Raw genomic sequence first — 15,557 nt, forward strand, 5'->3', positions numbered from 1 at the left:
CGGAGGTGTTATAATTGATACATTGCCCCTTCCTTTCCATGAAGGTAAAACTTAGAAGATTTAGCTGAAACATTATTTGCTTTCATCAAATACATTTGAAAATAGAATATCTCGTTTAATTTTACAATAATTCATCCCTTTTTCAAACTGTCTAGAATTACGCAATAGCATTTAGCATTAATCATTTCCGGTAACACGCGTGTGAAGTTTGTTTTATGAAAATCACCCTCTTGTAAGAAGATTAAACACACATGGTTTTATCTAGACTGCAAAGAAATCACATTTTCAATGCATAATTGAAAAATGACATTTTTTAAGCGAAAGAATTATTTCTAATTAATGAATTGAAGTCGTATACACAGGGAGAGGGAAGATGGGGTTTACTTAATGGAAAAAGAGTGTATTTTACGCTTTCTATCAAGTATAAACATTGTATAGTAGAGTTTGTATTGTGGGGGGGTATACCCTGAATTTGAATTTACTGGAGGGGTGACTATGTAAAATGATTTCATTTGGAAATAAATTACGAAAATTTACTAAACTGAACTCACATTATAAATCGCTGTAGCTAAAGCTTCCAATTAAATAATATCAGATGCTTTATCCATGGTGTGTTAGAACTTTATAAAAGTTTAATCGTAACGCATGTCCGTTATATACAAAATCTCAAGGGCGAATGAAAATCACTCCTTTTATTATAATCCAATTACCAATCATGTTATCGTATATGGAGTAACCTCCGCTCTCTCTGATTGGCCCTAAAACATGGGTGTTAGCTCAAAAACCAGTCTCCTTGTGTTATACAATCTCGACTATTCTTTCAAAACGTGTTTGACCACTTTATAGGTAAAGGATTGCTCGCTTTTTGCAATGTGCACGTCAAACTAAACTGTATATTCTTGTAGGCGTGAATGTAGGCGTGAAACCTTATACACTATCATGATGAGCAAAGTTGCTAAAGACATGTTTTTTTTTATCACTTTGTTTGGAAAGGTACCAAGGAAGTATAGGTGTGAGAGGATACTCACTCTCTTTGAAAAGGTGCCAAGGAACGTAAAGTAAGCAAATAGCATTGGAAGGAACATAAACCAAGCAAATCCATAAGTACATGCTCTGGAAAGGTGCCAAGGAACGTAAAGTAAGCAAATAGTACAGGAAGGAACATAGAGTAATAAATTCCATCGATACATTCTACTCAGACCGTCCCGTATAAAATCCCAAAAGTCCCCAAACTGTCTCTTATCCCCGCTAAACATGAAAGATATCGGAAGAGTTTTGTTCCGAGTTTTGTCGAGTTATACAATAGACAGAAAAAATTTTCTTTAATTTTATTGTTATCCATTTTTTTTCTCTCTCTCTTTTTGACTTTTTAACTAAATTTTTGACTCATCATATTTTTTTATGTATTTTCATTAATTTTATTGTTCTCTTTTGACTTTTTAATTTATATGTATAAATTTATATGTTTCTCTTCTGACTTTTTAATTAATTTTATATGTTTTTATTTTTGACTTTTAAATTAAGTGTTGACCTTTTTCTTATATTTTTTTTACAATGAATTATGTTTGACATAAACGTCACTTTCTTTTGACGATATATATATATATATATATATATATATATATATATATATATATATATATATATATATATATATATATATATATATATATATATATATATTATATGTATAATGCCTTTGTGATACATATAGTGTTTTTTTTTTGTTTTTTTTTTTACGTAAAATTCAAAATCGGCAAACATGCTGTGAAAGAAATTTTAAAAATAATATTGTATTCTATGTTAGTGGTCAGTGACAGTGACGAGTGTTTCAATGACAGCTGTCAAGTATGGATCTGAAATGTGGGCTCTTCGAAAGGACGAGGAAGATTTGTTAAATGTTTTCCATTGTCTAAGAACTTTAAACAAATACAAAAAAAATTTCGCATGCTGACCAATGGTCGGAGTCGCAGAGGTACCGATCTCCTGATTCACTTTCTTCGGCCAAGGTTGCTATGCATGGTTAAGGGCACATTATCTTACGCTTCCTGTGTTTTATCCCTAGATTTTTCCAGGTACCCGTTTACAGCTGGTTCAGCTCTGGTTGAGCTTACAGAGTCACGCCGTTGACTCTCATTCGGAACCAAATTACCAGCGACACCAGGACTAGAACCCCTGTCTTCAGGCGTTCAAATCTAGTGTGCTAACTAGTCGACTAAGAACGGTTTTAGGTATCTGTTTGCCTGACTGTATGTCAAGCAACAAGGTGCACGAAAAAAATTGGAGCGATTTCGCTTCGAGGGGTATCACGAAAGAAAGATTGAGATGGCTATGACAGGTTTTACGGATGAAGGATAAAAGATTGCCAAAGATTGTGTCTTTGGCCATCCATCTGGCCATTTGGTCAAATGATAAATAGGTCTTTCCCGAATGAGGTAAGAAGAGGTCATAAGGAAGAATTTAAAGCAAATTGAAATATCATGGGAGGGTTTAAAGAGTGAAGCATTGAAAAGATTGGGGCGGAGAAGGAACCTGCGCAGCTGTGTTGGCCACAGGCGACTTGGTGCTCCAGTGAATCCTTAGTAAAATTACTAGAAGATTATAGTGGCCTCATAAAATGAAACACTCTTTGGATGAGTCACGCTTGTCTTATCTATTGGACCCAGGGTATGGCCCTGCTTTTGTGGAAGGTAAATTCAGTGCTTCCTTCAAAGGTAACTGGTTGGTTTTGTTCAAACATTAAGGCCTCGAAAATTCAAATACATCTTGGGTGATTCAGTTTTATCTCATCTAAGCAATAAAGGGAATGGCCGTACTTTTGCAGAAAGTAAATGAATAATTCTTCTCAGGGGTCGCTTATTCAACCAACAGATCCAATTGTGGCAAAAGTGGTTAAATGATCCATAATCTTGCAGCATGTAGGCTAATTAAATCAACATTTGTAGCAAAAGTTTTAATTTTATCTGAACATACTCTATTATTTATGTGGATTTGAGGCTACTCCCGTAGAATACGTGACTACCAATATTTGCAAAATGTCATAAAGTAAAGGGAACATGGTTGTAGCATACGTGTTCCATGTGTGACTCTCCCGATGAAGGGCTAAGTCAGGTTTTATTCATATACATTTAGCTTTCATCAATCCAGAAATCTTTTTTTTATGGAGACCGAAGATGAGCACTTTCTATTTATCTCAACAGCAACTTCACCTACTTTACATACGCCATTTGATAATTCCTTAAAAAACCTTCATTTATTCTTTAGTTACTTTAATTATTCGACTTTCTTTAGTAAGCTTGAATTTTGCTTGCATGTAATGTTTTGCTACTAATTTTAGTGTTATTCATATTCTTTGTTTTGTATATGCCTTTAAAGCTCTGAAATGCAATACTCTTATTACTAACAACCGATATACCCTATGTTATTTAAATATCACTCACCATATATATATATATATATATATATATATATATATATATATATATATATATATATATATATATATATATATATATATATATATATATATATATATATATATATATATATATATATATATATATATATATATATATATATATATATATATATATATATATATATATATATATATATATATATGTATATATGTATATATATATATGTATATATATATATATATATATATATATATATATATATATATATATATATATATATATATATATATATATATATATATATATATATATATATATATATATATATATATATATATATATATATATATATATATATATATATATATATATATATATATATATTTATATATATATATATATATATATATATATATATATATATATATATATATATATATATATATATATATATATATATATATATATATATATATATATATATATATATATATATATGTATATATATGTATATATATATATATATATATATATATATATATATATATATATATATATATATATATATATATATATATATATATATATATATATATATATAGCCTTCTCTGTTTAAATATGCCCTAATATTTAATTATACTGATTCATTGATTAATATTTTTTATTAATTTTAGTTGTGATTTTTTTTCACTAATGGGCCTTTGCTTTTTTCCTTTCTTTATGATTTTACTCACTTCTGTACTATTTTAGGTTAAAGATTTTTCGTCCGAAGAAGCAGTTAATAACGAAAGTTTGGTCACAATGAAAGAATTTTGTGCTGGGATCTATGTAGAGAAGGACGGTATCATATACCAGGAAAATAAACCCGTCAAAGAGATACCAGTAAGTTTCTTCTTTTTTAGGAATGGAAAGAATTTGGTTTTGGATTTTTGTTTTGGAAAAAATTTGGTTTGGGGATGGAGGTGTGGAAAAACGACTTGAATTAGGCGAATGGTGCTAACAATGCTGAAGTAGAACGCTGTTCTGTTTTTCTCTTTCATTCTTTATGAAACGTGGTGTATTATTATTAGAATAGTGGTCTATACTAATCGTTCTGTATTTACTAATAAAAAGGTGCAGGTGGACCTTTTATTGGCAAGTTTACGAATAACAATTTTTTTGTTATATTTGCAAGTAAAATTGAAAGTGTGTCCAAATTCTTGGACATTATTAACCACAACTACCCTTTAGAATATCTGGCTCTAGGGGTATATACGAAGGCATGTATATATTTTAACATGAAAGCTACATGGGTCAGAATCGTACGCAGTTGGTGGTCTCTGGACTTGACCCCCCCCCCCCTTCTGGAAATTCAAAATTTCATAGAATTTCTGGCACTTCTTATTGAAATAATGAAAAAAAAACTCACTTTTCATTATCCCACCCGATTTTTTATTATTCCTCACCCCTCGCCTGCGAAACAACCGCGCACGGACCTGACACTGGTTATAATTAAAAAAATAATAAACAAAGAAGAAAAAAAAAAAAAAAACCACCGACAAAACTAAATTTAGAATCAATATTATAAAAAAAAATTATGAAAAGAAAGTAAAAGAACTGCACCTATTGAAAGTGTTCTTATTGCCACAAACAGATCTGCATAAACGTATCAACACTACGGACGCTAATGTGGCATTTGCTAATGAGAAACTGGAGAAAATTTTAACACATTAACCCATAATAAAACTTTGGCAATCAACACGAACAGAAATTAATTTTAAAAAAGGTCCCTGAAAAAAAAAAAATCTAAAAGAAAAGTAGTGAGCTATTTTAAAACCTAAGACGGGCAAAAAAAAATAATAATAATTAAAACCTTATGATAATTCCAACTTAAGAAATTACTCTCGGTGAACAATGAAACCCGAAACGAACAGAAAATCTAATAAACAATCTCATAAATAAAACATAATGTAAAACATAAATGTAACAGGTACTGATATGGATGAATAACTAAATCTTAAAACGAATAAAAATTAAATTTAATGCTCAAGTCAAACTTAAATCTAGCAGTATTTGGGCTTCTTCTTCCCCCCCCCCCCCTACATTAACCCTTCTAAAGTCCATTGCTTTATTTTCGCTGAATTTAAAACAAGATATATTTGAAACATAAATTCATAGTTACAGAATTGAAAAAAATACTGTTAAATAAACTTTCGAGTCTTGAATTACTGCGATTTTCAGGAATTGATATTCTTGTATATAAAACATTCAGTTCATTTTGTTAGTTCTTTCCAGTCATCTTGATTATTATAATCAAGTTTTACCCCTTGATTTTCCCTGTTAATGTTAAAGACTTCGGTTTCCTGGCTGCTGAAACTTGTACTTTTTATGTCGCGACCTTCTCACGGTTTCGTTTTTGTCTGCTTTTATAGTATATCTATTTTTGTGTTTACATTTTGGGATTTGGAGGTTGGTCATTTGGAGAAAAACCAACCATTTTAGGGACGACCCATAACGCCAGGAAATCGTCCAGAGCCCTCACATATGTTATCTAATTAGAAACTTCGGGGATACAGTGAACCCTATAAGGTGGTATTCATTTTATTGCTCCTTCGTTCTTGCAAACATGAGCCATGGTTGGTTAGGACATGGTTTTCCTTCCAATGGACTCCGAGGCTTATATAGGGGAATGGAATCTTCAATTTGCGATCAAATAACCTCCTCTGTCTCTTATTTTTTAAGAACTTTCTATAAAAAGTAACGTTCTATAAAATTATTAAAATATTACGGTCTATAACGTTCTATAAAAAGTATAAAAAGTAACTTTCTATAAAAAGTAGCCGGGGAAAAATACATGGGAAATATACTGCTCTTTACTTACTTAAATCTACTGCGTTAGCTTTAGTTTAGCTTCGTACCAATGAGGGTGAAGCTTCTCTTACAAGGGCTATAAGTATTGATTATTTTGAGGCTTTATGAGGAGGTGGAAGAAACGGAACTGATTAGGTTTTTAATGTAAAAAAGGATGTAAAAAAAGATTCATGGCTGCTCCGTGTACGAGTACCTGAAACTTATTTCTTGAGTTGTCTAATTGAACGACCGACGCTAAACGAAGCAACGATGACGCATAGCCGTATATACTCCGTATATACTGTGTGACCTAATTGTCAACACATAATTGGGCCATGGCACCGTTAGTCTAGCTTTCACGATATTTATATAGAAATTAAGCTTTTAAGGATTCAGCTACTCCAATTTTAGCTGTTTGACTTGGCGGGAGCTGTCTCGGGTGGAATAATGATCGTTTATCGTATCGTACGCCTTTATCAATATTTGAAACTTTAGGTGGTTGATAGACAAAATCAAATTTCACCTAATCAGGATATGACGGACAAGATGATAATTGAGAAGCTGAATGAAATCTTGACAAAAAAAGACCATGTTATTGATGACCTGATTAGTCTAAACGAGGCGTTGAAGAAAAAGAACCGTGAAACGCTGGAGAAAGAGCGACTTAAATTAGAAGAAAAGGTAAGATCATTAATCATTCAAACTGTTAATTTGCTCCAATACGTTTTATTTCAGTAGAAACGACCTTCTGTCACGAAATTTGACGAAACTTTAGAGGAGTTTTAAAAGTTTTTTATTCAAATCTACGGGGGATATGCCCCACCTTCCCCCTCGTATTGATGCCACTACTGTCCAAATAAAGCTTATTCTCTATCTTGTTTATCTTTTCGTATTTTTTTAAGCATAGAAATTAATTTTTGTCTCACTTGCACTGGCTATTGTAAGTTAATAAAAAAAAAGTGGACTACTGCAGCTTTCTTGACAAAGAAGTTTAAAGATTTTTTGTCAACGCAAAATATCAAATTAATATGAACAATTTAAGTAAAATATTCAAATGTTTGAAAACTTGGACTATGTATAGACAAACTATGGGAGCAAATCATCTTATCCTTAACTGCAAAGCTATTTTTCTTTAATAAAATTATTGGAATCAGATAGGATCTTAAGTTATACAGCAGACCATCTAAATGAGATAGAAATTTCTAGAAAAAAAAATCCTAAAAAAAATATTAATATCGTTATTGGTAATACTCTTATTTAAGGAAATCAAATTAAGTTGATATAATTTTTCTTCTCTTTTTTTTGACTTGGCACAACACTGGATTGTTTTCTAAAAAATTCAAAAGATTTCTTCCCTCAAAAAGCAGCTCTTGTTGCCAAAAGGTTCCATCCAAAGTAGAATATTTGCCACACCACATACAGTGTTTGAGCAGCTCCATTTCTAACTTACTAGATTGCAAGGGAAATGAGGGCATACATCTTGTTTTGTACAAGGAAAAAGAGGAGATTTGGTGATTTGGCGCCTCCCATCGATAAAGCAAGTTTTAAAGTCAAATATTATGTATGTAATTCAAAACATTTCATGTAGGGAGCATATTTTGACTTTGGACACCCAATCCCTAGCTAACTGTTTGTCTAACAAGGTAGTTTATATCCTATTCTGAACTAAAATCTTGAACAGCAACATTTTTACTTATTTTCAAAGTCTCTCCCAGTTTAATTGTAATTTCAGAAGTAATACAGCAATATTGTTTCCATCCTTACTGAGGAATGGAAAAGAGCTAGGTTATTACACTTTCGTAAAGCGTGTTATGTTTTCATTTGGCCTACAGTTTTCAAGAAATTCACCAACGGGAGCCATACTTAGTTAATATTAGTTACGTGCATTTAATTATCTTATCACTATTTCTGCGTTCAATAAGCCTATTATGTTTAACTTTTGTAATTTTTAACTAAGTAAGTAATTTTTGGCGTTCAATGGGTAATTGCAAGTATTGAATTGCGTTCAAAAGCACTTACTGAAACCCGTTCCAATTAATTATGAATTAATTAATTACTTACCTAGTGTGCTTTAGAGCTCAATAAGCTACAGTTCGTGCTTGTTCAGATAGAAAATTCCTAGAAATCTCTTAGTATAAGCTAACAGTACTTTTGGTTGGTTTCAAAGGCTCTATGGGTATGCCACATTTTTTTTTTTTATTATTATTATTTTTTTTTTTGCAAGTAATTCATTCTGTTGTTCAAACCGTGTTTATTAGAACCTGATAATTATACTAATATAATTATTTTTTTCAATTAACTGCGATCAATTGCAATAAGCTTTATTGAACGCAGGCAACATGTAAATAAATGGCAAAATACAAATAATAACAAACAGTAACTAAACGTTCATCTTATCAACAAAATCGATTTACATTGAAATTAACCTACGATACCCAACAATTCTTAGAGGCTCCATATTCACACTGAAAAATCTCTCAGCTGCATAATAGTATCAAATAACCGCTCCCAATTTCTCAGTTCTTAACCCTTCTACATCTCCCAATTATACGTTATCATCCTTTTTTATTACCATCCTTAACTTTATCAATTCTTCTTCTTCATTCCATGCTTTATACATTCATCCTTCATCCTATTCTTTATCCATCCGTCTTCTTTAGTCCATGCTTTATACATCCATCCTACTTTATTATTATTAACCTTAAAAAACAAGGTTTTTCTGATGGAAGTAAAGAGCGGAGTTGAAACTTAAAATAAACAAAAATTGCTGCTTTGCTGTTATATGCAACATATACTCTACACAATAAACTGACTAGTGATTACTCAGAATAAACTGACCTATAGTTGTTGAATTTTGAAAAACCAGCACTTTACTGGAAACCAAGCTCGTTAGAGGTAATAAAATTGTACTAAACGTTACTACCATCATGGCTGGTGGAAAATTATTGATAGTCTTTTAAACATGTCTTTTATTTTCTGCGGGCTTCTATAGGCCTTTTCTGCTCCTAATCCTGTTTTGTTGTGCCAATTTTGTGCTTTCAGCGAACCACGACTCTTCAAAGTTCTACAAATACAGGAAACATATGGGGTGAAGGGGGGATGAGATTGGGCCATGGAGGGCCAGGGGTCAGTTCCTCCAGCTTGGATCTACACAATGATATCACATATCTGCCTTTTGTAGATAGTTTTAATCCAATAAAACAAAATCTATTAATTTAATTCAATATTCAATCCCTTAACAATCTCTGGAGGGTTGTTGTTAATAAGTCCAATCAATCTTGAGATACCAATTACGTGTATTTTGTGCGAAAAAATACATCTAATATTCGTGCTTATATCCATTCAGTCGAGGGCATCTTCCAGAAGCACCGCATACAGCAGAATGCCAGGTGTAAAGTGAATCGGAAATGCTAAATTCCTAGGGGCGAGGTAGTATCTATTGACCCATAGCAAAGGACATCCGCATCCACTGTAAGCACTTCAAGAGAGACAGAACTATGATATCTGTAATGGCTACATGTAGAGGCTACCATCGTAGTGTCTTACCCATAACTACTGAGAAGCTTAAGCGACTTAACGCCAGGAAGAGTAAATACCCCCTAGAAATTCCTACGGAGTTGATGGTTCATTTTTCTGAGTATCTTGGCCCCATTTTGGCTGCCTTTGTTAATCAATGTCTAACAGATGGTAAATTCCTGGACTGATTCAAAAACAAATTATGTAACTCCCATTCCTTAAATAAAAAAACAACCTTTCAACCAATGATTTGTGCTCAATAATAATAAAAAAAAAAAAAAAAAAAATCCAAAATGTTCGAGGGCTTTATTTTTGAGTATCTAAGTGAAGATATCGAAGCTAATTGAGACCCTTAGCAATTATCTTGTATGTCTTCTTGAAATATCTCGAGAAAGAGCAGACATACGCAGAAATCCTACTCATTGACATAGTGAAGGAGTTTGAAGATCCAACACCTCATAGCTGCTAACAAAGCGGAAATGGGTACTTAGGTGTTTGTTGTGAATATAGTTAGTATCTTGCACACTCGAAACCAATGTGTTTCGCTTTTGCCGAATGAAGCATTTGAATTCCAAGAAATATGGTTAAGAGCTCCTCAATGGAAAAAATTAGGACCTCTGATCGTTTTGATTGTCTTCAATCCTATCCTTGCGCAAATACTAAGCGCTATAAGTTTGCTGATGACCTGGCAAGCATATCATTCCGCATCTCAGCAAGCCAAGCGGAGGAAATGACCAGTTCATCAATATTTTCCCAGCTAAAGCATGATCTTGAAGATGTAATGCTTTCGGTTATTGAAACAAAGACTCATAGCATAGTATAGTATATCTGACGCACAAAAAAAAAACGCTGGGCCATGGCCACAAAAAAAAGAAAAACAACATACAAATACAATCAAAGGATTCAATTTGAAGGTTGGATCAAAACGATTAAAGCACAGAAAACCATTTAATAAGACTAATAAAAACAAACAAACAAAGTCATCACAAGTTCTATGTGTTTGCTTCTTAAAATCCACACTTCCGTTCCTAGAAGACCCCGGCCATCACAGTAGAGAGAATATATAGTATTGACAAAGGCTATACTCTCCGTTAAAAAAATGTGAAACACATTGAAAACCACACAAGATTCCTACTTCACGCACGCGCGATACCGATGTACACATCACGAGAAGCCTATGGAAAAACCTGTTTTTTTTTGTCCAATCACTAGCAACTAAACTAAGGTTCTGACGTATATTCCCAGGGTCAGTACGCACGGTATGAAATGTGTTACATATTTGGAAAAAGAAGACGCTACAATCTACAGTGCCGGCCATACAACTAAAGATAAACAAAATCCAAGGAGTAGTTTTCAAAAGCGACCTGAAATAGAATACATAAATACAATTCCCTCTCCAAAAGCTTCCCTCTGCCTAAAATCATTTGCAGGCCTCACTCGCTTCAACATCCAAATTCTCATTATGCGCAATTTTTACTGTATGGATGTCCGATACAAACCGAATATGCTTGTTCCGTTTGACAACCAGGTCTAACGGCTATCCAAACCGAAAAGCTTGAAGGTATTCAGAAGCGGACGTGTCAATTAATGCTTGGGGAAGATTACACACCCTATAGTTTAATTCTTCCACTTTCTCTAGTCAATTTTAATCTACTGATTTTGTCTACATGCAATTTTTTGCTGCGAATTTATTGTCATTCATACTTTTTTATTTTATATGGTTTAAAAGCTTCGAAATACAACATTATTATTATTGTTATTGTTAGCATTATTATTATTACCTGATGTATTCTTTGTTGCTAAAATATAACTCACAATTTAGATATAGGCATAATATAGGCTTTCTATTTGAATATACCTTAATATTAATTACAGTAATTAACAAAATAATCTTTTTTTACATTTTTCTTTTACTTATGGGTCTTTGCCTTTTTCTTTTTTTATGATAAACAATTTTATAATGTTTTAGGTTAAGGATTATTCGTCCCAAAAAACATCCAAAAAGGAAAGTTTGGTTGCATTGAAAGAATTTTGTGTTGGAGGAATAGTCTATGCAGAGAAGGACGGTATCATATATCATGAAAATAAAACTGTCAAAGACTTGCCGGTAAGTTTTGGTTTATTTAGAATTGGAAAACACACAGACTACAATCAATTTGGTTTCTTTGGAATTAATTTGAGGTTTTAAAACCTATTATGCTGAAGTTTTTATTGACAAGGTGGGACTAAATGTGAATTAGGTGAATAGTTCTAATAATGCTGAAGCGGAACTGTTGTAAAGTAGGTTTATGTTGGGTGTTATTCTAACCTTTGTAGGGGGTATAATTACAGTCCTAAGGTGAGTAAATCTCGGGTAGCGTGTCCTTAGAATTATGCCCTACTAATTACCTTAAGCGTACCTACTGAGAGTAATCGAAATGCTTAAATAATGTTGTATAGAGAGGTTGGGTATAATATAATACTTATATTTATGCAAACAAATTAAAAGGTCTGGCTATATGGGGACTAATGGTCCTAGATAATCAACAATTATAAGAAATCTATGATAGAGTACAATACAATACGATATTTGAACACTTACAATATTCCAACAGTATTCCAAGGTATTCCCAAAAATAAACGGACAGAGGTCAGCCCGAAAAATAGATTAGTACGCCCTCGGTCCCAAAAACCTTATGTTTTATTCTAAAAATCGACCACATCAAAACCCACCCATTTACGCTCTTAGCCACGAAAGTGGATAACCGCATATAAAGGATGTTTTCTCTTATCATAGTAAACAGTGGTATTTCGAAACTTAGCATTTGTATTTTGCGTTTTAAATATTTTATTTCATATTAAATTGTTTCTGCTTAATTGAACAGGTTACCACAGAACGCCTTTTCTTCTTTTCATATTTTTTTTATTAATTTTAGTATTAAGACGGTGCCCTGTTACAGGTTCGGTGTCGCTATTGGCTCGGAAGTAGTGGGAGACTTGGTCAGTTCTATTTGTCTTATATCTACTAACAAAGCGAGTCAGGCAGAATTTTTAAAAATGCACACAGCTTCTTGTCTGTAAAAATTCAACCACTAACAATCTGTTGGTTCCCATAGACATCCTTCCGGGTATAACTGTAAAATTTAACTTAGTAAAAGAGTGTTGAAGATGATAATTTATTATCTGTTTTCGCTTAATCCCTTTCTTTTAAATTTTAGCAACCTGTTTATGAGTTCCTGGTAGCGATATCTCTTTGCCATAATGTCAAGGCTATCAATTCAATCATGGACCAGAATAACAGGTAATCTCTTTTTCTAGATGGGTACTATATACGTCTCTTATCCGATTTTTTTTTTACTGGTGATTGAATTCCTGAGACGTGTGGTTTGAGACTACTGATTGCAACATTAAGCTGCCTCCACTACTTACTCAATCCCATCGAATTCTTTTATTTTAAATATTTTAAGGTCTTTCCTCTGTTTAAGGTCTTTCACCCTTCCCAGCTGGCTCCATTGCCCACTGAGGCTCATGGGCTCTAGTGAACTCCATGGCCCACATAGAGCCATCTACTAAGTAGATTCAAGTACAAAGTAGAACCACCCCCCCCCCCCGTTTTTTCTAAGGAATTATCTAAAAGCTATAAATCTAGTTTTCTATTCTCTAATAACAGCTTCGTTGCGTCTTAAATACAGCTTTTTTGCGGTTAAATTCTCAGCATTTACATCTGGTTGTTATCTACAAGCTATTGACAAATTTTAGTTTTGATGCATATTTGGTAAGAATCGTTGCAAATTTTCTTTCAGCTAGAAGTCAAAAACTAACTATAAATCATCCTACTCTGATGCCCAGCCAATCTACTGTGGATTTCCCAGGGAACAATTTTAGGCCCTCTACTATTTTTGGATATGATTAATGAGTTGGCAAATGATAAGTCGAATCGCTTTAAGTTCGTTGATGATCTACCCGTACTGGAGCTAGGTGAAAAGAGTGTTTCAAGTAAGGCAGACAGAATAATGGCGAGTTTATCACGCCAAGCTGAGGAAGGCAAAATGATCGTCAATCGTGAAAAATTGCTCGTGTTAACTTTTCTTTTCGGAGGGACAAATCATCCCTTGCTTTACAGAATGTTTCAGGCATCATGCATATCAAACTCTTGGGAATTTATCTCACACATAACCTGAAGTGAGAAGAACAGACACAGGAGAGAATCAAACGGGCAAACATGGGTATTCTTATTTTTTTTTCTTTTTTGTCAGACCGTTGATAGAATATGCTTGTCACGATCGGCATTACGGCCTGACTTTGGACCAGAAGGACCGCCTGGAAAGCATCCAATACCGAGCTCTTCTGGTAGTGTTTAAATCTCCCGAAGTCCCGTATTGCTCCCTTTTAAACAACTTTTTCGACACACCGTGATGAATGTGTTTTAATTTTGGTTTCGGTATTTTGGAAAATCCGTGGCTGAAATACTCCCCCTCTGAGCATCTCCATTCGCGTCAACGGCTCCCGCGACATGTAGCTCAACAGATACCAAGAGTTCAGCCGGTACCAGCATGACATACGCGGTATGCAAGTTGTTTTGTTCCCTCGTTCGTCAAGACTTTTAATTCTGCCCCTGTAGAGAACGATCCCTAAGGGCTCCTAGCAGGTTGGACGACCAAGAATTTTTTTTATAGCCGCCTTCCCTTCCGAACCTATCTTTATACAACGGGGAATTTACAATAAACGAGCTTGAAATTAAAATGTTTTCTTATTTGAACATACTAGTAGGAAACTGATCCTACGAAGAGCTTAGAAATCTCCATCAAACTTATACAAGTATGAAAAGGTTATCGAATTGATCTGTTGAATGAAAAATAATAAGTCTTTTAAATAAAGTAAATAGTAAAATAACAGAATTTCATGGGACCGTGTAAGTAGTGAGACTGTGAGACTTTGGACTGAGTGGAATGCAGGGGTGGGGGTGAGCAGCTGTTTTGGCCTTTGACATCTTAGTGCGGTAATAAGTTGTCTTCAAGTAAACGAACTGTTTTAAACAATCCTTTTACTAAACTTACGAGTCCTAAACTTAGGAATGCCACTTAGTTCAGTTTTAATTTTAGTTTGAATTATGCACACTCTGGGATGGCCTTTCTCTTCCTTCTCTGCTCTTTCTGCTTGTTTTCGTGATTTTTCTTATTGCTATCTGATTATGTTTGTGGTACTTTGTCTTTTTCTTCAGTTACCTATGTATTAAGGCGATCTATCGAGCTCTGCTTTCCGTTGGTTAGAGTTGAAATTTTGTTTCAAGTATTTATAATAGTAAAGATTCACCTGATAGTCTGTGATAATGACGTGTAAGTAAATTTGACTTGTGCTAATAGTTACCGAAATTCCAAAAGAGGGGTTTCGGTTAAAAAATGGATCGGCTTTTTTTCTGATTCAGAATATGTAAAGCTCTTCAAGTTTAATGTTACCCAACAAAAGTTATAATGCTTAAGAAGTTTGCTTAGTTTTCGAAAAAGGGGCCCCTCCCAAAGAAAAAGAGGGACTGAAGTTGATGAAAGTTACACGTTCCAACGTCACAACGTTAGGGGGTCTCAAGCCCCTAACTATGAAAATACGGTATTTTTCGACAAGGATCATCACGAATTTATGTTTGTTTAAATTTTTCTCCTATGGTGGTCGTATAGAACATGATCTTAGAATATCAGGAGAGGGCTAGTTTGAACAGAATTAAAAGTTTTACTACCCTTTTTAACTAGAATCAGATATTGTACCGTAGGAGCTAGGGCATGTTGTGCGGATGAAGGATGACAGATTGCCGAAGATTGT

The 15,557-nt window shown here is 33.4% G+C and overlaps 1 protein-coding gene across 1 annotated transcript in view; it reads left to right on the forward strand.

Annotated features, from left to right (window-relative positions):
• The window catches only part of LOC148943909 (uncharacterized), a 141,830-nt gene that overhangs the window by 76,160 nt on the left and 50,113 nt on the right, over positions 1–15,557 (forward strand). Inside the window, exons 8-11 of the mRNA XM_089101279.1 lie at positions 4,170–4,301; positions 6,744–6,929; positions 11,734–11,871; positions 12,962–13,044. Of these exons, the coding sequence (XP_088957405.1) occupies positions 4,170–4,301; positions 6,744–6,929; positions 11,734–11,871; positions 12,962–13,044 (539 nt within the window). The remainder of the gene's footprint in view (positions 1–4,169; positions 4,302–6,743; positions 6,930–11,733; positions 11,872–12,961; positions 13,045–15,557) is intronic.

This window comes from Artemia sp. Qi Xiang Cuo, chromosome 15 (genome assembly GCF_049724085.1).
Source record: "Artemia sp. Qi Xiang Cuo chromosome 15, ASM4972408v1, whole genome shotgun sequence".
NCBI classification, from domain to species: Eukaryota; Metazoa; Arthropoda; class Branchiopoda; order Anostraca; family Artemiidae; genus Artemia; species Artemia sp. Qi Xiang Cuo.